The sequence below is a fragment of the Oryzias melastigma genome, linkage group LG4 (assembly GCF_002922805.2).
Source record: "Oryzias melastigma strain HK-1 linkage group LG4, ASM292280v2, whole genome shotgun sequence".
Classification (NCBI taxonomy): domain Eukaryota; kingdom Metazoa; phylum Chordata; class Actinopteri; order Beloniformes; family Adrianichthyidae; genus Oryzias; species Oryzias melastigma.
Window position 1 is genome coordinate 9,708,093 of NC_050515.1, and position 23,591 is coordinate 9,731,683.

Here is a 23,591-nt window from a genome sequence, read left to right on the forward strand (position 1 = left end):
CCAAGAGGTCCAGTCCAGAGATCCCCACTGAAAGCCCAGAGTCTTACCTTATCTCAGCTGAGTGATCAGGATTGGCTGCTCCTTTGCAGCCAGGTTGGCGATGTGGGAAATGATCTGCCGTCGGTGGAAATAACGGGGTCTGTTGTGGGGAAAAACTACGACAGATGTAGCTGTGCGTGTGCTGATGTTCCCCAACATTCGGTCTCTGGTTTTCAGCATCAGTCCAAGCAGGCCACAGTCTGTGACGGCATTACAAAGAAGAGAAATTCGTCATCCCATCACTCGCAGTTTGTAGACACACACCTTTTAGCTACTCACAGGGTTTTAACACCAGAGCTTTGCAAGCCTGCAGTGAACTGCCCACAAGATAATATCCAACCTGATCAATTCAGCCCCAAAAAGCAGCCCTGCAACCGTTTTAAGCTCAAAGACAGCAGCCGAGCATCTCGTTCAAATTTATTTAACATTCCTATGAACTCCACTGACTGTTCCAATACCAATGCAAAGCTGCAGAAGCAGCCTGCGGTCAGCGCTCACATTAACTGGAGGGAGCTGTTTGGAAAAGAGCCGCCGGTCATCCAGGAGCATCAAAAGGCAAAAGCCGCCTCCTCGGTACCCAGTGACCAAACCAAATCACCAGGAGATCCAACCTTTGTGCTGAAGAGCCGCCATCTTCCATACAGCCGCCAGAGCAGCTGTCAGTGGGGAAAGAGGTCAACGACGCCGGTCAGTCAGAAAAGCATCAAGTCTTTCTCGGTCAGCCAGTGCAGCTCCTTTGAGACGCAGGGGTTGGTGGAGGAGAAAACAAGACAAATTCAGGTACATTTTTCTCCGTAAAGACCCACTTTGATGAAAATTGAGCTTCGTTTCCACTGAGCAGTACGGTCCGGTATTCCAATGGACCCATTAAACAGTTCCGACCCGGACGTCTTGAGGGTCCCCATCCGTTGTAGGACCATAAAAAAATGGCAGAAAGTGATGATGACAACATTAGAAAGCACCACTATAGGGCTAAGCTAGCGCTTCCATTTTCCTCTTTATTCTTCTTAGCCGGCCGCAATCTTCTTTCAAACAACATTAAATTCTTGGTATACACGATGTACCAGAAGTAAAGTAAGAAAAAGACGAGCTGCTGGATGACCTCCAGTGTTGTTGCTTTTCTAGTTATCCCACTACACTGACATTCTAGCGGTCTATATCGCGCATGCGCTGTGAAAATAAACCGCTCAGTGGGAGCGAGGCCTAACTGAGTGGAAACACTTGTCAGAATTAACCAGTCCATACTGGACTAGACCGGACTGCTTAGTCGAAACAAAACTTTATATTTTTGGTATTTTTTAACAAGTTTTTATGGCACTTTTATGATGATGGAGAACAAAAATATGGAAAATTAAGCTTAAATATGCATTTCTTATGTTTTTTTTTCTTTTTTTTAATCATTGTGATCAGAAGCAGACAATGAAATATTTGAAAAAAATCATATTAGCAGACCACAAGTTCACTATTCTGCTCAATTCTGACATCTTGTAGACAACTAGATCGATGTACTAGTATGTCTTCATTTTCCTTGTCCAAGATGACTTTTGGCTCAAGACAATTTTGCTTACCGTTTTTGTCGCACCAGTAATGTTAGGTTGGGGTTGTGAGGGGCTTTAAGCTAGCAGGTGAGCAGGTTGACAGTCACAGTCTATGTCTACTTCTCAGTCTGTCTTTTTCTTGCTTGTAATGAAAAAATAATTATTTTCCCTCAAGATTAATAAAGTATAAATTAATTAAATTGATGGGAAGTGGGGCCGGAGCTGCTCCATGCCAACAGTCCCTCCCACAACTCAGAGGTGAATTTCTAATGAACTACTGCAGAAACTATGCCTAAGAAAACAACACAGTTTTCATAATTTTTGGCTAAAAACAGCGTAATCATAATTAAAAGACCACTGAAAATTATTTTAAAAAATTCAAATGAAGATTTGATTGAGTCTTTAATTGGGCTTTTTATTTCTTGAATCTAGATTGATTTTATCTCATTAGATAACTTGGCCAATACATACAACTCAGCAGGAATGCATTAGTGCACCATAGTTGAAAAACACTGCTCTAAGCTTTCAGATTCTCCTCTTTCTAATAGTTTGGCATGATTACAGTTGTAACTTCTCTTTCAGACAACCCCTCAGCACCTCTGTGAATCTAAACTGACCCTACCTACACACTCCCCTCCACTTCCTGACACCTCAGAAACTGTCAGCTCGATAAACGGAGACGTGGTGCGCCCCTTCAGCAGCCACAGCACTTTGAGATCGAGTCTCTTGGACCTTCAGGCCGGCCAACAGCTTCTCCACAGCGCCATCCTAGAGGACGCCTTCTCCAAAGTTATCAGGGAGGACTCCAGGAAGACCAGTAGCAGGAACCAGGTCAGACCGGAAGGCAGCGTCCCACAGAAGAAGACAAAGGACATTAGCTACCGGCTGGGTCTGAGGAGGGCTCTCTTTGGGAAGCGAAAACAGTTGAGCGATTACGCCTTGGTCTGTGGGATGTTTGGAATAGTTATCATGGTTATTGAAACTGAGCTGTCGAGAGCCTTTTATAGCAAGGTATTTTGCTATGGTTGATTTATTTGATTGCTTACAACACAATGCACTCACAATATTCATATCTCTGCTTCTATTGTCTACAGGATTCCATGTATTCTTATATACTGAAAAGCCTCATCAGCATTTCTACAGCCTTTCTGCTTGGACTCATTTTGATGTATCACGCAAGGGAAATTCAGGTAAAACACGCAACCTTATTTATGGTGTTGGTTGTCGAATTCTAACTTTGACTAAGATTCAAAACTGAATAAAAATGTAAATCATACAAAAAATTATTTTGCAGAAAATTATATTGGGAACCTCGGATCCAGGAACAACCATGAGGTATTTTTTGGTCGTGGAATGGCGGACCCACTCTATACCCTCTTTAGGGTGCTAGAGTTTTTGTAATTGTTCGCTTATCCAGTTCACGTGTTTCGTGGATTTGGAGAAGGCGCTCTATGGCATCCGTCAAGGTTTCCTGTGGAGGGTCCAGGGAGCCTCACTGTGAGCTGTCTGGTCTCTCTATGACTGGGGCAGGAGCTTGGTTCTCATAGCCAGCAGTGAGGCTGATCTGTTCCCAGTGCATGTTGGACTCCGGTATAGGGCTGCCCTTAGTCTCCTGTTCTGTTCATAGTCATGGCCAAAATTTCTAGATGCAGCCATGGCGTCGAAGGGGATCTGGTTTGGGGACCACAGGATTTCATCTCTGCTCTTTGCAGATGATATTGTCCTGTTGACTTCATCGAGCCGGGGCCCCCAGCATGCATTGGAGCGGTTTGCAACCGAGTGTGAAGCGGCTGGGATGAGGGTCAGCTCCACTCTGAGGTTATGGTTCTCAAGGTAGTTTGCCCTCTCTTGGTGGATAGAGTGCTCCTGCCCCAGTTGGAGGAGTTTTAGTATCTTGGGTTCTTCTTTACAAGTGAGGGAAAAGTGTGAGATTGGCACGCAGATTGTCCACCGTTTTGGAGTATGTTGTGATGTTGTGATGAGGAGAGGCAAAAAGCAAGACTCTCAATTTGCCAGTCGATCTTCATGCAGTTACTCCCCTATGATCACAAGCTCTGGGTCATGACCAGAAGAATGAGTTACCAAATACATGCGGACAAAATGAGCTTTTTCCATTGGGTGGTTGGGCGCTCCCTTAGAGATAGGGGGAGGCACTTGGTCACCCAGAGAAAGCTTGGTGTAGAGCTGCAACGCCTCCACATCGAGGAGCCAGTTGAGGTGGCTCGGGCGTCTGGTCCAGATGCCTCTTGGTACCTACTTTGGGAGGTGTTCCGGGTGATATTCTGGGGAAGAACCAGGACACGCAAGAGAGACTATGTCTCTTGGCAAGCCTGGGAACGCCTCGGGGTCCCCCCAGATGAGCTGGAGGAAGTGACCGGGGAGAGGAAAGTCTCTGGGGATCTTTTCTAAGACTGTTGCCCCTCTGACCCGGCCCTAGATGAGCGGGATAAGATGGATGGATAGAAATATTGGGAATTTTAAGTGTTTTCCCAAAAAAAAAATGATGGGATATTTTTATTTTATGACTGAGGATTTTGTTTATTTGTAAAATGCATTAATTTCTACGTGTGTTTCAGCTTTTCATGGTGGACAATGGTGCGGATGATTGGAGGATAGCCATGACCATCGAGCGGATCCTCTTCATTGGCTTGGAGCTCGTCATCTGTGCCATTCACCCCATTCCAGGCCAGTATGTGTTTTCATGGACAGCTCGACTGGCCTTCAACTACACCTCAACCCCGTCTGACGATGACTTTGACATCCTCCTCTCTGTGCCAATGTTCCTGCGCCTGTACCTGATTGGCCGGGTGATGCTGCTCCACAGCAAGCTTTTCACAGATGCTTCTTCACGCAGCATCGGGGCGCTAAACAAGATCAACTTTGACACTCGCTTCGTCATGAAGACCCTCATGACCATTTGCCCCGGCACAGTACTGCTAGTCTTCAGTGTGTCCTGCTGGATTATCGCTGCTTGGATTGTGCGCATATGTGAGAGGTATGAAAAAAATCGCTCACAGGTTTTGATTAATCAATAAATAAGCTAATCCGTGTGTTTCTTTGGAGTTACATTTTTTATAAAGAAAGTTGCATTAATAGAAATCTTTTATCAGAGCATCTGTTCTTTTCAGTCTCCTGCACCTTATGAAACAATGGCTGCTTGCAGCCAGGTGTCATATCTCAACAGGTATCATGACACACAGGAAGTAACCAGCACCTTCTTGGGAGCAATGTGGCTGGTCTCCATCACCTTCCTGTCCATTGGATACGGAGACATGGTTCCTCACACCTACTGTGGAAAAGGTGTTTGCTTATTGACAGGAATTATGGTGAGAATTCAAGATTTACACATCAGAATAACTTTTATTATATATATATATATATATATATATATATATATCCCCATTAAATACATATGACCCTCCGGATTAAAAGGCAGATTTTCTTTTTTATTATTATTGTTATTATTTATTCAAGGATTCTAAGTACGCATTATGAATACAGTGTCATGTTATCAGCTCTGATTCAATTTTGGTCAGTAAGATTTGCACATTTTTAACCAGACTGCCCCACAAACAATTAAATAAATGTTTTATTGTTTTAATCGCTGATTGCAGCTGCTGCACTGAGTTGACCCTTTGTAGCACAGGGAGACTTTTATTTTAAAATGGAATTCATAAACTACTGTCAAACTATTTCACATTATGTAAAAGACAGTTTTCTCTCATTGTTTTATTTATGCCAAAAAACAATATTTCATTCATTTTTATCATAATAAGAAGAATATTGTTAATACATATTTGTGTTTTTTTTTCTTTGTGGTTCCTACTGAGTTGTGGTTGGTCAACAAAAACATCTTCATTAACTAATTTTCTAAGAAGTTAAAAATTTGGATACATCCTTTTATTGTAAAAAAATTACTTTATTTTTCTTAATCTGTGCATGCGTAAACAAGGCCTGAGTTCTGTTACCAGCTCCAACAAATTTTTTCTAGAAGTTCTTTGTGTCCCTCAGCATTGTTTTTGGTTTGGACTTTGGGATCTCTGCAGGCTTCTTGAACTCTATTTGGATTGTGGCAACCTTTTGTTAATTTAAATATACATGCCGACTGATTTCTTTTTTGTATTGTAGGCTCCCATATTGACTTTGTTTTAGATCCCAAATGCAGAAAGTTTGTTGGCAAAAAAATAAAAAATACAAAAAAACATTCAATTTTCTATGCTTGTAACAACAGCACTTATCGGTTTAGTGCAATTGTGTTTATTTTGTTCACTTAATATTAATATGCAATAAAAATCCTCTAGAGGGAAGCACACAAAAATCCTACTGTGCACATCTCTGCACCAGATTAATTGAGTAAAATGTTTTAAAATTAAAGTTCACATTTGTTATCTTTTAACTATGTTTTTACTTATATTATAGTTCGTTTTATTGTTTTTGTTGTGTTTTATTGTGTTCATACGATTTGTTTTAACTTCGCAAGGTGCTTTCTGTGACAGGTACTTTATAAATAAAGATTTTCTTAAAGCTCCTTTTAGCTCAAATTGGTACAATGGAGTTCAGTTTATTTCATGCTACAATGTACAACTGTCATTACCACAGTATTATTTGGACACTGAAACTTCTTTATGGATAAACCAGTTTGTTTTTTTCAGTAATGCGAGCAAGAATGTTTAAACTGTCATGGCAGTTTGGTCTTCCTCTGCAGATGTTGTCTTTGAACATTCAGGAAACTCATTTTAAACAGCAGCAACGCTCCCACAGTGACTGTCCTTCTTCTCCCCAGGGGGCGGGCTGCACAGCCTTAGTGGTGGCTGTCGTTGCCAGGAAGTCTGAGCTCACCAGGGCCGAAAAACACGTCCATAATTTTATGATGGACACTCAGCTCTTGAAAAAGGTTGGTTTCCCACACAGAAGTGCCAATTTAGTATAGCAATGCATTCATATTTTAGTAATGCTTCAGTTGTGTAAACACAATAGTTTTAAGTAATTCAAAATTTCATGTTTTTTCTCCCATGACAAACTTTTTGTACTTTTTTTAGATTAAAAATACAGCAGCAAATGTACTGCGGGCGACGTGGCTCATTTACAAAAACACCAAGCTGGTTAAAAAAATTGACCACGCCACCGTGCGACACCACCAGCGGAAATTCCTGCAGGCCATCCACCAGTACGTACCAACAAGATGTATGGATAGTACAATTTTATTTGTTTTTTTTAATGAACACCAATGAAAGTGACCCTGGTTTTCACTTTTAGGCTGCGAAGAGTCAAAATGGAGCAAAGGAAACTAACTGATCAGGCCAATACAGTTGCTGACCTCGCCAAGGTTTGTAAAAAACACATTTTTTCCAAAATCAAACATTTGTAGTTTCAATAATTTGTTAAAAACAATCAATTTTAACTGGAAAATACATGTACTAATTAAAACATAAGAACTTGAACCTGTTTTATAAATTAGTACATTTATATTTGAACTATTACTGCAGAATAAATTGTTGTTATTAGTAGTAGTTGTAGTAGAATTGATTTGACTTTTATTTTATTTTACTTCAACTTGCCCTGTTCTCTTTTTCTCCTCCCAGACTCAAAACATGATGTATGATTTAGTGTCAGAGTTGCAGCATCGAAGTGGCGAGCTGGACAGGAGGGTGGTGGCTCTGGAAGAAAAGCTGGACTCCCTCCTTCTCGACATGCAGTCACTGCCTGTGGTGCTTTCCCAAGCAATAACAAAGCTGCACAAGGATTTCTTGGATGATTTAGCTTGCCGTGTTCACTTCCTCTCATCCTCCTTGAGCACTGACTGCTGCTCAGCACCTCCTAAGCAGCACTGTCCGGGGTCCACCCCCATGGATAAAACATACAGCTGACCAGCCTCACTGCTTTTTTAGGCTGAGTTTTTTTTTCAGGATTTTTAAAACATGTTTTCTTATGTATAGAATTTTTGAAGTATCCATTAAAAGTGGGAGAAAAGGTTCTTTCATCACAAAATTTGTAGTGCAGGAATTTGTTTTATATCAAATTAAAAGACCCATTCCAATCATCTTTTGATCTAGGACTGTTGGTGGAGAGTCAGCCTGCTCTCATTTCCCATCATCCCTTTGTTTAAACTCTCCCCCACTAGCTTACAGCCCCTCACAACTCTAAGCTAACATTACCAGTTCAACAAAATTGGCAAGTAATATTGGAGCTATACAGTTTTGAAAAACAAAGACTTTAATGAATTTATTTGCATGCCATCAGAATGGAGAGGAGCAGGGGGCTTGTGACTGCCGATTGTATTTTCTTCTTTTAAAAATATGCTAATAATCTAACGTCATTTATTTATTTTTTTGGTCTGCTACTGTTTTCTGTGATTTAAACAAAAACAGTTTAAAACTCAACTTTCTTTATAGATGTCCTCCATCAAGATAATAGTGCCATCAGAATATGTTAAAATTGTAATTTGAGTGGGTCTTTAACTTTTTAAAATTGATGTTTAAATAAATATTTTAGGTAATTCAATTAACAGCAAATAACAAGAAACATTCTCTGTCTAATTTTTATTATGACTATTGCTTTGATCCACATTAATATCTTCCCTCTGCAGTTGATTAATGTGTTTTTATGTGTTCAGTTTTCTTCAAAAACTCAGAAAAGTAATTATTTCAACATATTTCAAAGCTCCCATAGTTGATTATCATTCATTAGCAGGAACTTGTCTTTTAGGACTTGCTCTTTTAAAAAAATATATTTTTAGAATACAGGTTTGGTTGTTTTAAAATAAAAATAGACTGATCACAACTTTTCTCAGTAATCATTAATTATGACAAATGCCTAATAAAGATAAACTCTTTTAAAAAATGTGTGTCTGCACTGAATATATTAAAAATGAATAAAAACACACTAACAATGATGTTTTCCTTTTTCTATGCACAACCAAGTGGGATTACTTAAAATACTTTTTCATTTCTTTTTTGAATAACATACTCTTTTTTTAAAACCTTATTTTAATTATTATAGCTTAAATAATATTCTGACTCTAATAGAAGCTCCTATATGAACGTAAATTGTTCTAAAACCAACTAGTAAAGCAGAAACTTCTCATTTCTACAGAACTGCTCCACCCACGAGGTTGTTTACCAAAATCGCCATCTGTCTGTCTCTCCCTTGCTCGCCGGTTCTTTGGAGCGCTCATTAATCTCGCGAGAACTTCCCGAACACAACTTACACTTACGAGAATGTAGTTTCGCGCGCTGCCTCTAAGCTCCAGTCACCTACTTGATTGACAGCTGTATTATCCAATCAACGTAAGGCAATTGGAGGCAAACAACCAATAGATACGACGAACTTTTTGAGCAGGCGGGATATCAAAGTCTTGAAGAATAAGTCATTGATCAGTTTCCAACAAGGCATAGAGTTGGTCGTGCCAACCTTTCGGTGAATTTAATAAGGACAAACGTGTACGTTAGTCCTCAAAATTCAGTTTCTTTTTCACTTGAAGGTCAAAACAGGTAAACGTTCGTTTTATTACGTTATATTTACTTTTGCATAATCAAGTCTTTGCAGTGTTCACCTGGCTGCTAGCTTACTACTGTGAGTTAGCTCACTTCAAAAAAGTCATTCCTTGTTTCTTTTGGCTTTCTAAAAAAGCTTGATAAAAAGCCTAATTCAGAATAAACTTTCAGTGTTTTAATTGCTTTGATTTATGTACATTTAATTCGCCCTCTTTTCCGGAAATGCGATCGTTTAATAAGCTCTGTAACAATAAATAACGTGGTTTGCTGCTGTACCCTATAGGGTTGACGTTGTACTTGACTGCAAGCTGTTGACTAACGGTGCAACTGTTCATTGCACACCACATCCGAGTTTAAAGTCTCGTTCCTTTTGTTTAAAAGATAAGTGTCTTCCCATGAAGTTTGTTATTTTCCGATATCTTGATTTGTGAACGATGAGTTTTCTTTCGAACTAAATAAATGATAAAATCAGAAATAAGGGCAAGCTAATAGTACGTCACTAATGTTAAAGAGTACGTCGGATTAAATGCGTTAAAAATAGTTCATTATAGTGGGTTTTTTCGAGCCAGAACAGGAACGCCTACGCCGAAATGGCAAAAGTGAAAGCCAATGAGCGGCGGAGCAGCTTTTCCGGTTAGCTCTAAATGATCCCAACACGACTGTATTAAAACCTTTTAGCATTCAAGTATTTGATCCAAACGAACACATCGGATCTCAATGAGCTGCTTTTTTATTGTTATGAAGCCACATTGTTTGCTAGCGCTCCCTCGCGTCCGGATGTGATTTGAAAAGAACTGGGAGGGGCCTGACGCTCATTTTCCCGCACTGTATTCAAATCAGCCTGTTCCCTCCCTTTTCTCATACACAGAAGAGAGTACAGCGCGCCGACAAAAGATGAGTCAGAACAACACAGTACCCAGAAGGAAGAAAACCATCAACTTTCCGCCTTTTTAGCAAAGTGGGACTTTGAAGTGTAGATTTAGGGGCAGATCATACACTTTATTGTAGTGTATCTTGGTTATCAATTTTTAAAGAAATTATTTCATTTAACATCAACAATTCGATTAATATCATAATTTGCGATTGCTGATTGTAGAAATTGGTTTATTTTGAACAATTCCATTTACCGACCTAAAGTTGATCCATCTTTTGCCAAAATTCAACCAGTGTGACTCAGTCTTCCAGATTCTTTTTGTTTCTTGTAAGATAATCAAGTGTACAAGTAAACAAGAAGTAAAAGCAAACCCCTTCACGTTTTAATTCAGCCCACTGTCATTTTTTCACACCAAAATAATACAAACGGGAAATTATTAGAATATTATGCCACTCTCTATGGTCACAAAAGTATTTCCAGACATTGAACTGGAATGATGCAAACTTCGTATGTTGTCCACCGTGATGGCACTAATTAATTCATAATGAAAAAATTTTATAATAGTACAGGTCGATTCGATTCACAACTTGCCACAGACGTATCCCCCTGGTTGGATCGTGTAAATATAAATCCATCAAGTCGACTAACGTCACACACCTATTTCATCATTATTTATTTCAGAATTCCTACTATAAACTTTAAATACTCAAAAATGTTGTTATTACTTCAATTAATGTGCAGAAAACATTGTGCTAAAGCTGAAATACTTTTAAAAACCTGGTTGTTTTGTTCATTTTTCCAACAGTCACTGCTTTGGTCCACTTTTAGTGCAATAAAAAATCATAAAAGCCAATAAGTGCTGCCACGATTAGTCGACTATTAAAATAGTCTACGACTAATTTAATAGTCGACTGCTCATTACTTAAGATTATATAGAGTCAGAATGTAGTAAAGTTGAACAAAGTAGTGAGCGTTCAGCACCAGAAACTGTACTTTTTATATTTGAGTCAGTTAGACCAAAACTTTATCTTTTGTGAAAAATAGTTCTTATGTTTCAGATGCCAACCGCATTTGATTTAACCCTTTAACACATGAGGCGTCGCCAGTGACGCTTAAACTCAAAATCTTTAACATACTGTCATTTTTCAACCATTAACACGACAATTCCAGTAGATTTTGAAATCTAAAAAAGTTGTGAACAGAGAAAATAAGTCCAATTAAATCGCAAAAAATACATATTTCATCTTATAATACTGTCTCAGTTGTTATTACTTATTGCGATGTTTAGAATACTAGCAAAACAAATAAAAAATAGCTGCTTATGGCTTTCATTAAGAAGTCAAAAGTTTACCTCATTACATTTTTACGTTGTGCAGAACCTGATGACATTTTTTTTTAAACGTTTGCCATTATTATAACATGTATTATGTGGTTGTTAACAAAGGGCAGCTGCAATGTGGATTCAAGTGCGCACAATGGATGGGAAGGAAACCCACCGGGTGGACTCTCTGTCTAAACTCACCAAGGTGGACGAACTGCGTCTGAAGATCATGGAGCTTTTCAAGGTGGAGCCGGAGAGACAGCGGCTTTTCTATCGTGGAAAGCAGGTGATGCAGTGCTGTCAAGGTTTACTTAAAAAACGTGCAAGTTAAAAAAATGAAAAGTCCAGATTTGATGATTTTTTTTTTTTTTTTTTATGTCTCCAAACTCAGATGGAAGACGGTCACACCATTTTTGACTACAACGTGGGCTTAAATGACATAGTGCAGCTGCTTGTCAGACAGAAGGCGCCCTCTGCTGATGTTGTGAAAGCGAAGGACAAAGAAGCTGAGCTGTCAGACTCTGATTCTGGCTGTGGCTCAACCCAGAGCGAGTCTGACAAGAACTCGACCCACGGCGAGGTGGAAGCCCAACCTGCTGGAACGTCTGCTCAGACAAACAGCCTGGAGCTCGTCGATCCTGGATTTGGCTTCTACAAAGTATGTTTTAAAGACTGGAGATTGTCTTTCCATTTAGTTGTTATGAATACATATTGTATACATTACAAAATAATGTGAATGTCCTGTCACACATCAACTTTTTGTTTGGAAAATTGTGTTTTTTATTCTGGAATTTGGTTGTTACTTAAGTTACTGATGAGGTCCATTTGATGTTGTAAATGTGTATTATATTTCCGCTTATACTTTTAATTTTGTGCTCTTAATTTTTCTGCTTTTATAGGAATATATTTTTATATAAAATGTTAATTCCATCCTTTGTTTCCCAATAATATGGTAACAATATTACTAAAGTTTTGGTTTAGTGAGAATTCCTAAATGATGATAGTTTAACTACTTTTTTGTTGCTTTTTTTTTAGATTAACGAACTAGTGGATGCAAAAGACTTGAACATGGGTGCGTGGTTTGAGGCCCAGATTGTAAATGTCACAAAGAGAGCGAAGACGTGTGACGGCGAGGCTGCAGACGCTGCGGCGGAGGAAGAGATCCTTTACCACGTCAAATATGAAGAGTAAGAAACTGAAAATGTAATCATTTTTCACTGTGTTTTTTATGGAAAATATTCCAGCATCTTGTAAACTCTTCACACTAAATTAGCTTTATTGTAGTTTTATAAATTTATTTCATAATCTGATTTGATACCAGAAACTAATTCAACTAAAAGCAGAACTAAAAATCATTTCCTCTCATAAGTTATTGTAAAAGGAAGTTGTTGCTTTTCCCGACTCGGCATTCCCCCTCCTTTGGATTGACACGGAGAACGAAGATAAAAGTGGGAGTCTTTGATTAAAAAATATGGAAAATCACATTTCGTAAAACACAGTTTGGAAAAAATCTCTACAGAACAAAATCTATTTTGACATTTTCTGGAGGATAGTAAATCGTGTCAATTTTTGCTTAAATTACAAAAAAACTTACAAAGCTAAAACTGATCCTCCTTATAGACTCTAGACAAGTTTTCCCTCATGTATGCTATCTTATATCAACCACAATTCAAAATGATCATTTGTGATTGGTAGATTTTTTTATTTTTTGTCCAATCGCCCAAGTTACCTTTTTATTAGTGGAAAGATTTGTTTGAGTTGTAGACCTGTCCAGACATTCCTTCTTCATCAAGTAGAAAAAAATCTATTACTTATTTTATCAGTGGCCACATCTGAATTGGATTGAGTCATAATTCCACACTTTTAAAATTGTCATTAATCATTTTGAAAATTTAATTTGAAAAATTCAGAGAAAAAAGGAAGTCATAAAATTTATACTGTTTTCAATTTTCAGCAGCTTTCACTGTACTCTGACTAAAGCATTTTCTTTATCTTTTTGACTTCTTAATGCATCCTTTTTTATTTTTAATCCCATATTTGACTTTTTACATTTTACTCTCATACTGAAAAACCAAACGCTCTTCTCTTTCTGTCTCAGCTACCCAGAGAACGGCGTGATTCAGCTGCTGGCGAAAGACGTCCGCCCACGTGCCCGGACGGTGTACCAGTGGCACCAGATCGAGCCGGGAATGGTCGTCATGGTCAACTACAACCCAGATGATCCCAAGGAACGTGGATACTGGTATGACGCGGAGATCCAGAGGAAGCGGGAGACGCGAACCCTGCGGGAAATTTACGCCAAGATCATCCTTGGGTGAGGATGCTGATTTATAACAGAATTCTGGCTCTTCAAAGCTCCAGCTGCTTTAGTTCTAGGTTTGCTGGATTTGAAATCTGTGGTAGAGGTTTGTTATAAGCATAAATCCCGATATGTTATCAATTTGAATCAGAATTTACGTCACAATACGGTTGGAGAAATATTTTAGTGCTGCAGATCTAACAGTTTTTCCTTGTTCCTTGTAGTGATGCTGGGGACTCTCTCAATGATTGCCAAATCAAGTTCCTGACAGAGATCTACAAAATTGAGGAACCTGGTTGTCTGAGTGACACCCCGGCTGGATCTGAGAGCCCTTTGAAACGTAGGATTCAATGAAGAATTAGTTTGGGAGCTACTTTTGACTATGAAGTTGATCTTTTTTTAATCTCAGTGCTGTGACAAAGTGCAACACACACTGAAGTAGTTGTGTTTATTAGGATCTAACGGACCTGAATGCAAACACTGCAAGGATGATCTCAGCAAAAACTGTCGCTGGTGTAACTGCCACATCTGTGGGATCAAGCAGGATCCGGACAAACAGCTGCTGTGTGACGAGTGCGACATGGCCTACCACATCTACTGTCTGGATCCTCCTTTGACTTCCATCCCTGAAGACGAGGACTGGTCAGTACATTCTAAGTATTCAACCCGATCACATTAGCCGTCGTTTAAAGTTAGATGAGAAGATTACATTAAAAAATCACTGAGTGAAATGTTCAAATGTTTCAACCACTAACATTCCCTTGACTGTCGACAATATTTCAGGTATTGTCCAGGTTGCCGTAACGACACCAGTGAAGTTGTTCTGGCTGGAGAGAAGCTGAAGGAGAGCAAGAAAAAAGCCAAGATGGCCTCAGCTAGTTCCTCTAGCCAGAGAGACTGGGGCAAGGTGATGAGAACGTTTTTCTCTTTCTGTTTGTTTAAAAGTTTTATCTATTTGAGAAGACTTCAGTCTTACCGTAAAGATCCGCTTTGATCAAGGTTGTTTTAACTCGTTCTTGTTCATTTTTCTGATGGAGGACAAACAAAAATGATGAAGATTAAGCTCAAAATTGCATTTCTGAGTATTTCTTTATTTAAATTGTTATCAATCAGGAGCAGATGAAAAAAATGCAATTAGAAAAAAAATGTATTTGTGACGCAAAAATACGGGTGGGTGGACCACAAGCTCAGAGTTCTTGTGAAGGGGAAGGGGGGCGGGGTTGCTCTATGCCAACAGAGAAGAGTTTTTTTTTTTTTTTTTACACTAAACTCCTGCTGCTCTGCTGAAACTGTCCAAGAAGATGACACAGGTTTCTAAATTATGACTAAGAACGAAATAAGTAAGGGATAATACCCGACGAAGTGTGCGTTATGAGAAATTAACGCACGACGCGGAGGCCTAAACCGTCCTCCGCTTTGCGTCGGACGGTTGCCTCCGTGAAGTGCGTTAATTTCTCATAATGCACTCTTCGGAGGGTATTATCCCGCTTATACCATGGTCTTTACAAAATAAATAAACATTTAATCAATATTTAGTACTTTATTCTTGTTATTTCTTTGGTTTAGCTCATTTTTTCACACAAAGCGGACTATTTGATCATCCGTGATGCGGTTTGTTGTCACGGTGACATGAAACACGGCATGAAGCCGGAAGCCGTTACAGACCTCAGCTGCAGCGGTAAAGTGTCGCTGTTTTGAAAGAAAGACCCGGACAAATTAGGATATTTTTCTTCTTTTTCTGACGTTAATCCTTCAGTGAGCAGCTAGAACATATTCAGCTTCTGTCTGTGTTTCATTTCACGGCAGGTTCGTTCTTCTGAGCTGCTCTAAAATGAGAAACTCCCTCTTGTGGTGAAACAGAAGACTACACCTTTCATGTCGAGTGGTGTTTTATTAGAAGGAGAATAACCAATTTGTCAATATTAATTTACCTTACAAAAGGAGAGGAATATAAATGCTGGTCGCTACAATAAGTTGAATAAAGCATCAGTTCAGAGAGAAAGTTCATCCATTACTGCTTGTTTTGTCCAGACGATGAAGGAAAATGTGTTTTAAAGAAGCCTGCGCAGTGATATCGAACGTTTGGTCTGTGTGACCGGAACTTCTTTTTTAGGTGTGCGTTATTACTGTGCATTATCACTTTTTAATGCACACCCAGCAGCCAATCAGAATCGAGTATTCACCCAGACCATGGTATAATCACAAATAAAAGACCACTGGGAGCATTTTTAAAATTGATCAAAAGTTGTTTGGATTTGATTTCTAATTGTATCTCTGTGGTTGTGATTAAAAAGTCAAGAGTGAAAAAGAGTTTCATTTTAAAGGGGCCTGCCTGCAGACAAGATGGCGTTTGTCTGACTTCATCATCATCAACAAGGGAAATTATGTAACTTAATGTAGCCTTAATCCTAACCCAAAAGTGTTAATAATTTTTATTAAAACTTTTACTGAAGCTTAAAAACAGAAAAACTCTAACTGTTGAGGTCGCCAGGTAAAATTAAGTGTTTTTTCAAGCAATATGAAGGAACTTTCAGATCTGATCAAGGACTTCCAGTTATGGATTTTGATATCTGCAGCCTTTTGTTTCACATAGTTAAGTCCCACTCCAACTATGTTTTTATCTATTGTGAAAATGTACTTCCCAGTAGTCTTTTAATTATGATTTATCCTGTCTTTAGCAAAAATTAAAAAACGTGTCGCTTTTTTAAGATGTATTTTTTTCTTCAGAGCTACAGAAAGCTCCTTATAAATTCTCCTCTGGGTTTTCGGCAGGATTGTTGGCGTGGAAGTAACCCCACAAACATATACATCATTTTTTTTTTTAAAACACTCTTTCCTGCTAGCTTACAGCCCCTCACAACCCCAAGCTAACATTAGCAATGCAAAAAAAAAAAGAAAAACGGAGCACGGCGACTTTGCTGCGTCACAGACTTGAGCAATTTTAAACTGCAGGTTTTTGTCTGCTCCTGAAACGATCTCAATTTGAATAAATACTAAGAAATGTCTTTTTAATCTTAAATTCTTTTATATATGACCTCCATCACCAGAAGTATGCCACAAGAACATGTTAAAACATAACTTCTATTGGAGTGTGTCTTTAACATTTTTCTATATATTTTTAGGGAATGGCGTGTGTGGGTCGGACGAAGCAGTGCACTATTGTCCCGTCCAATCACTACGGCCCGATCCCCGGAGTTCCTGTTGGTTCCCTCTGGAAGTTCAGAGTGCAGGTCGGTCTCAGTCTGTTGATTCAACGTTTTAAATTAAGTTAAAAAATCATAGTTATGCACAAAAGCAATAATTCTAAACATGCGGTCCCACAGGTCAGCGAGGCCGGTGTTCATAGACCTCATGTGGCCGGAATTCATGGAAGGAGCAACGATGGCTCCTATTCTTTGGTTCTGGCAGGAGGCTATGAAGATGATGTGGTATGCTGCTTTCTGTGGTTGACTTACAATAACACCACCTGCCGTTGTGTTGTAATGCATGCATGTAAGTGGATTATTTTTCACTGTAGGATGATGGAAATGAATTCACGTACACTGGCTCTGGAGGGCGCGACCTTTCTGGAAACAAGAGGACAGCTGAGCAATCGTGTGATCAGACGCTCACCCACATGAACCGGTAAGGAGGAAAAGACTACCAATTTTTGAATTAAAAAGATGATTTGCCTAATAAATGTAATATATTTGCCTGCTTGTGTGGCTCCATCAGGGCTCTAGCTCTCAACTGTAACGTCCCCGTCAATGACAAACGGGGGGCAGAGTCCAAGAACTGGAAAGAAGGCAAACCGGTCCGAGTTGTGCGGAGCTGCAAAGGCCGTAAGCACAGTAAATACTGCCCTGAGGAGGGGAACCGTTACGATGGCATCTATAAGGTACGGCGGGGCTAATGAGGCCGCTATATTTATCGCTTTTCTGTACTTTTATTGCAATAAAAAAGGGAGATTTGAAAGTCAAAGAGATTAGCTCTATGCAGGTTTTTTCCTTTTCATGTTAGTAGTATTTTCACTTCTGCTTAGGTGGTCAAGTACTGGCCAGACAAAGGCAAGTCTGGCTTTTTGGTGTGGCGTTACCTGCTGAAGCGTGATGATGATGAGCCCGCCCCTTGGACCAGAGATGGCAAAGAGCGTATCAAGAAGCTTGGTCTGGTCATGCAGGTCAGATCATTAGAATGCAAGCTTATAGTGAAATGTTAAAGTGGTTGGCTCACATTTTAAGCTTTTTTACAGTATCCTGCTGGTTATCAGAAGGAAAAGGAGAACAAGAATGAAGTAGAGGAGGAACCAACACCCACCAAGACGAAGAGAAAGAGAAAATCCCAGGGCAGCGGTACGTTTACAAACTCCCGCATGTGCTCTGTGTTTGTCTGTGTGTCGCCCTAAACCCAAACACCCATGTATGCTGTGGTTTCAATAGGATGTGTTGTGATCACGTTTAGGAAGTGATGAGAATCTCCAGGTGCAGGTGGCAGATTACAGTTTGAGGTCCCATGACCAAAAAAAAAAAAAGAAAATGAACGTCTTTCTTGTGTTTGTTTCAGAATCAGCCAAGTCCTCGCCAGTCAAGTCGCCTAAAAAGATCAAGGTGGAAGTTTACAAGCTGTCCCAAGAGCAAAAGAGTCTCATCAAGAGCGACAAGCAGAACAAGAAGTTGTGGGATGAAGCCATGGAGTCGCTGTCTCTGGGACCGGTGAGGACTTCGGTTGATTTAGATCAGCAGAAAAGCTTTTAAAACTACTTTAACTCAACATTACATGAAAATTACTAATTCATTTAACAGAATATTTCAGAAATCAGTCTAAAATTGCATCACACCAGTGTTATGCAAGATTTATATATATTTTTTCTATGACTAAAAAAGCAGACCACCACTGAATTGCATATTTTGCAGATGTTCTCTGTTATTGGTCAGACGTGAAACTGTTTTGGTGATAAAATCTTGTTCCCTCAACTTCCCTGTTTTAAGATATGAAGTTACAACATTTCTTTATAGTCTAGTTACAATATATACCGTTAAAGAATGTAATTCTATTTGTTCTAACTTGATTTAATTGGTTGATTTAAAAACAAAAAACCAACCTCCTGACTACCAGCAATGCACATATGTCTCCATTAGAGGACATTTCTAAGCCTGAGTATCTACTAACTAGCATACCATTTAATTAACTGCTTTACATGATGTGAAGGGAAATGTAGAGACTCTGGGAGTTGTAGTTTTTGTGGGCCTTAAAGACATTTTTTTCCTCTGGTTGTTAGTCTTTATAAGTCAAGATTTCTTTTTCAATCTTGCGTTTTCCTATTTTTTTAATTGAGTATATGAAAAACATAAAAAGGCTTAAGATTTGTGAGATTTTAACATCTTCACTTGTTTTCTCTCCTTCAGAAATTCTTGAACAAAGTTGAAGAAGTTTTTCTCTGCATTTGCTGCCAGGAAGTGGTCTTCCAGCCCGTCACCACAGAGTGCCAACACAATGTTTGCAAGGTAAAATGACTTATTTTTCTAATTTATTGATGAGAGATTTTTAAAAAAATATTTTAGCTTTTTAGTCGCATATGACTCTTGCTTTCTCAGAAATGCGATGCAGTAAGCTAACATTAAATTAACGAAACAAAACTAATTTGTTTGCTTTGTCAGAAGACATCAGTATTTTCACTGTAGTGCAATATACTGAATAATCCGACGAACAAGATTTGAGATTATTTAGATTTTGTGGATCATAATAATGGGAAAGTGGTGCAATTACAAAAGTGAGAAGTATTTAATTAAATTAGAACACCCTGAACCTGATGTTTTATTTTGTTGTTTGTTCAAGAAAGAAAGAAAAAAAGATGAAAGAGAAAAACTTAATAAAGCCTGTTTAGTTTTGACTTAGTTTTTACTGTGCCACAACATCATAAGCTTAAATAAAATACCTAAACACAAGGCTTTTAACAGCAAATATTAGGTCAAAGATGTTGCAATTAAAATAGACAAATTAGATTAATTACATGTCACGATTAATTAATCGCATGACAGCACTAGTATTTAGTCTAAGTTCAATCTTTTTTTTTTTTAAGCTAAAGGTTCTGGATATTGAAATGTTTAACTTAAATTTAGTTTCACTAAACTGCTGATTTATTTTTTTTAAATAATAATATGTAATTAAAAGATTTTGGTTTTTATATGTATTACTAATTGGTGACAATTTTTCATTAATACCTGTCGAAGTTATCAAACTACTTATTTTGTCAAAACCATTAAATCACTTTTTCTTTCTCTCTCTCTCTAGGAGTGCCTTCAAAGATCATTCAAGGCAGAGGTTTACACCTGCCCGGCCTGCAGACACGATCTGGGCAAAAACTACTCCATGACTGTCAACACATCTCTGCAAGACGTTCTAAGTCAGTTTTTCCCCGGATACAACAACGGGCGATGATCATCGATTCTTCATACTCGATCCTTAAGGAAACGCGATGTCAAGCGTATGGACCATCTTCAATAGAGGCAATAAAGAATCCGTTGTTCTTAATATATTTTCTATGATTATAAAACAACAATATTTGTGATCTTAAATGCTAACCAGATTTGCCATGTTTAGCTTTCACTGATAAATTAAAATTTCATTTGGGACTGTATCATCATCTCTTTTAGGCCATTTTTGTTTTGTTTTTGGTTCAATTTACTAAAATGATCTCCTTTCAGCACATTTATTTGAAACCCCCAGCTTTATAGAGATGCCGTTTTGTATAAAGTTACTGGTTTGACGTTTTGCTCATTTTCCGTTTACCAAAATGCATTTTAGAAGTGTCATGGGTCCAAAAAAAAAGCGTCCAAAATTGCACTATTGTGATAAATTTTCCATTAAATACCAAATGTGCAATTACAAACCGAACAAGACCGACTCTTGCTTTTCACCCGTTGAATATTTTAAGAGGAGGTGTCTTATTTGGCCGCAGTGTCATCCATTTTTGTGTCATCATTAGACTTATCCATTCATGTGTTTGGGGGTTCTAAATGTTTCGTTAAATTTGAATTAATGATTAATTTCATAACAAAAGCAACTTTATGGAATCAAAAAGTGATCTTTTGTGGAAGACCCTAGTGTTAAATTAGTCCAAAGAAAATGCTTTACAATGTAAACAGACCTCACCCTAATTATTATAATTATTATTTTTCTGTCTTTTAACAAAAAAGCTTAATCAATTCAGAAACCTTTTTTTAAAACTACTTTTTTCTTGTGCTTTTCTAAAGATTATTGCTTTTATTTGCTTTTGCCGTTCAGACTGTTGTCTTGGTTTGCTTGATTATGGCAAAAAACAAGAAGCAAGCGTTTGAAGTTTAACCGCAAATGTTCCTAAAATGTTGTATTTCTGCTGAGTTTATATATTGCTTCATGCCAGTACTTTTTTTTTTTTTTCTTTTTTGGTCAAACTCCACCAGCAGTGTTTGCCCCCTTGTAAGCAATTTTTGTATAGTGATGCCAACAACTGTTAGCATAGTCTGGAAAATGTATATTTACTAAAAAAGTTTTGTTTTTGTTTTTGTTTTTTTTTACAATTTTTTTAGGCTTTTTAGATTCATAGATTGAAAGCTCCTTGCTTGTTTGATAAACTATTTGTATCATTTTTTTTCAGTGTTATTCAATAAAAAATAAAGAAAAACTGAAGTAGTTGTGACCTTATTTTTTCTTTTTTTTCCTTTTTGGCCTACATATTTTTCCTCAAGTCGATGCGAAACAAAACGATTGACCTACTTTAGATTTTTTTTCCTTTTAAATGTGTCAATCTGTTAAATAAGTTGAGACTTTCAGAAAGTGATGGTGATAACGAGGGATTTTTTTTAATTTTCTTTAACTTATGAACAAAGTAATAAAATTCGCGAACCCGACACTTGTGTACGTGCGTGGCGTGCTGTTAGCTTAGAGATTGGCCACTTATTGGTTGTCGATAAGCATCTTAATGTTTTTTTCTTAGTTTCTGTTATTTTCATTGAAGAATTTCAACGTCAATCAACGCTGAGCCAATCAGCTTGCTAGATTTCCACCATGAGGAAGACTGTAAGTCAACCAATCACAAGGCACCATTTTGAAGTGGGCGTAAATCCTCGTAGCCGAAGGTAGCTAATGCTAGAGGAAAATCGTTCCATAGAAGCTAAACAGAACGAAACCAACCAATTTAAGGACAGTAAACGAGGACGCCACCAAACTGCAGGAGGTAATTTACAATATTATAATTTTGTGTCCGAGCAATAGTGACTGCAACGTTTTTATTTTTGTCTTTTTACTGCTGCGGCGGTGTTGTATGTGTGTGTGTTATTTAAATGCAAATAAGGCAGCAGTTAGCATAAGGCTAGCAAATAAAATACGGTGAACATATTTTGTTGTTTTTTGCCAGGAATTGACTCGATTGATGTGCAAACGTTGATAACACGTATATTGTTCTGTTTGTGGAAATCATTCGAGCATTTTGTGGCTCTCATACTGCGGTCGTTTCGGTACATTTTATGAGTAAAATGGTAGCAGCTACTGTCAGCTGTGCAAAGCTAATGTCCCCTCTAGCAGCTGAAGGTAGTAATTCACACCGACAATCGTTGGGGGTGTTTTCAGTATACGAAGCCAAAAGTACCAAACGAAGGACTTAAAGTTGTAGTTAACCATATTTATATCGATGTATTACTTTTTTACTGAAATACGTTTTTGTATGACTGAAATGAGTTAAAGGCCCGGAGTTGAGGGTTCACGCGCAGACTCCGTTTTTGTTGTGTTTTTTAGGACAGCTGGAGGGTCATGTGGTCTCCCATCCGATGATAAAACCAGTTCTTACTAAAAATAAATAAATAAAAATGGAAAATAGCTTAAAGTAACTTTTCTCAACATCTGTATTTAGCAGCGAGTATGTATCGTTTTGTTTGTTGTTATTGAGCAAGGCATTCGTCTTCTCATTTGAATACTTTGAATCCTGGCTGTCCATTGAAGCTAAATGGTGATCCCTGCTCTGAAGGTGGATTCTACCGCATGCTTTTAAGTTTTTACGTTGTCATTTTAGTTTTCCTTGCTTTAAATTCATGGGTAAAGACTAGTTTTAATCTTTGGTTTTTGTAGTTGTACAAAGAAAAGTGCATGTTTCAATTGTAAAATGTTTTTGTTTTTGAAAAGAAAATATTACAGCTAATTGTGACAACAATTAGCAACATGTAGAACCTTAGGCTGGGCGAAACTGAAAAAAAAAAAAAAAAAAAAAACAAGAATGGTTTGTATTTTAATTTAATTTGCATTGTTTACAATATTTTTGAGGATAGTCGCCTCATTGTGTGACAGAAAGTGGACCATTTACTTTACCTCTTACTTCACTTAAGCTTGTTATTGTAATGTAAACACATGCAAAACCGAAGGATAGCTTGGAGTCTTGTTGGGTGATAAAATAATCAGCCAAAGTCACCAAGTTTCTGTTGGGAAACTTGGTGAGATTTAAGGATTACATGATAGATTGTTGGTTTATTTACTTTTTTCCCCTGATAATGTATTATTGCTTTCTAGTTGATAATAGGTCAACATTTTATCTGATGCACCTAGGGGAGGGGCATTGTGAATGCATTGCAAGTAGTGAACATATATAAAATAATTATAAGATTGTTAACCCAAACAATTACACAGAAGTCACTGTCTATTTCAGCTGGTCTTTAGAATAGGGGGTTCAAACTAAATACCTCATGTGTTTTTACTTATGTTTTAAGTTTCCTTTTTCCATATGTTACACCGGTTGATCTGACACCCTTTGGAAGTAGCTGAACGCTGGGAGTTCTTGAAAGCAACATGTGTGGAATTGCCCCTTAACCCCTTAAAGTCGGTATTTATTTGCAGCCAAAAAACAAACAAACAAAAAAAAGCGTATGTTTTTGCTTTTAAGTTGATGCTATATACAGGTAATTTTGGAGCCGAAGTGGTTTGTTGCATATTTGTGACAACAGGCATAAAGGGGTTCATCCATTAAATAAAAAAGTAATAATAATCACAGTTGTATTAGTTTTACAGGAGGCGCTATGAGATG

General features: G+C 38.0%; 3 protein-coding genes across 4 annotated transcripts in view; all 3 read left to right on the forward strand.

The window, feature by feature from the left end:
• kcnn1b (potassium intermediate/small conductance calcium-activated channel, subfamily N, member 1b) overlaps nt 1–7,758 on the forward strand; it is a gene marked incomplete in the record, with an annotated part of 10,250 nt that extends 2,492 nt beyond the window's left edge. The window contains 9 exon segments of the mRNA XM_024278456.2: nt 1–819; nt 2,160–2,588; nt 2,672–2,767; nt 4,154–4,572; nt 4,741–4,903; nt 6,361–6,471; nt 6,617–6,744; nt 6,834–6,903; nt 7,160–7,758. Of these exon segments, the coding sequence (XP_024134224.1) occupies nt 1–819; nt 2,160–2,588; nt 2,672–2,767; nt 4,154–4,572; nt 4,741–4,903; nt 6,361–6,471; nt 6,617–6,744; nt 6,834–6,903; nt 7,160–7,444 (2,520 nt within the window).
• Nucleotides 7,759–8,848: 1,090 nt separating this feature from the next.
• On the forward strand, nt 8,849–20,432 carry uhrf1 (ubiquitin-like with PHD and ring finger domains 1). Of its 2 annotated transcripts, none has more exons than XM_024278458.2 (17): nt 8,849–9,067; nt 11,394–11,551; nt 11,657–11,923; nt 12,301–12,452; nt 13,364–13,579; nt 13,789–13,904; nt 14,020–14,206; nt 14,348–14,471; nt 16,687–16,794; nt 16,888–16,992; nt 17,082–17,188; nt 17,279–17,441; nt 17,586–17,723; nt 17,796–17,895; nt 18,107–18,255; nt 18,949–19,047; nt 19,835–19,981. In XM_024278458.2, the coding sequence occupies exons 2-17, from the start codon at nt 11,399–11,401 to the stop codon at nt 19,979–19,981; spliced, it is 2,331 nt and encodes a 776-aa protein (XP_024134226.1). In that variant the 5' UTR covers nt 8,849–9,067; nt 11,394–11,398. The 2 variants fall into 2 exon arrangements, with proteins under 2 accessions (XP_024134226.1, XP_024134225.1); XM_024278457.2 differs by having other exon boundaries at nt 8,851–9,067; nt 11,389–11,551; nt 19,835–20,432.
• Nucleotides 20,433–21,360: 928 nt separating this feature from the next.
• Nucleotides 21,361–23,591, forward strand: part of kdm4b (lysine (K)-specific demethylase 4B) — a 43,018-nt gene continuing 40,787 nt past the window's right edge. Inside the window, exon 1 of the mRNA XM_024278948.2 lies at nt 21,361–21,758. Coding sequence (XP_024134716.1) covers nt 21,668–21,758 — 91 coding nt within the window. The 5' untranslated portion in view covers nt 21,361–21,667. The remainder of the gene's footprint in view (nt 21,759–23,591) is intronic.

Excerpts from the sequence above, each read along its gene's own strand:
- uhrf1 (XM_024278458.2), top strand. The coding sequence starts at position 11,399 with ATGTGGATTCAAGTGCGCACAATGGATGGGAAGGAAACCCACCGGGTG. Across the intron at positions 13,905-14,019 it reads ATCTGAGAGCCCTTTGAAAC|GATCTAACGGACCTGAATGC; the intron begins GTAGGATTCAAT and ends TGTGTTTATTAG. Across the intron at positions 18,256-18,948 it reads AGTCGCTGTCTCTGGGACCG|AAATTCTTGAACAAAGTTGA; the intron begins GTGAGGACTTCG and ends TCTCTCCTTCAG.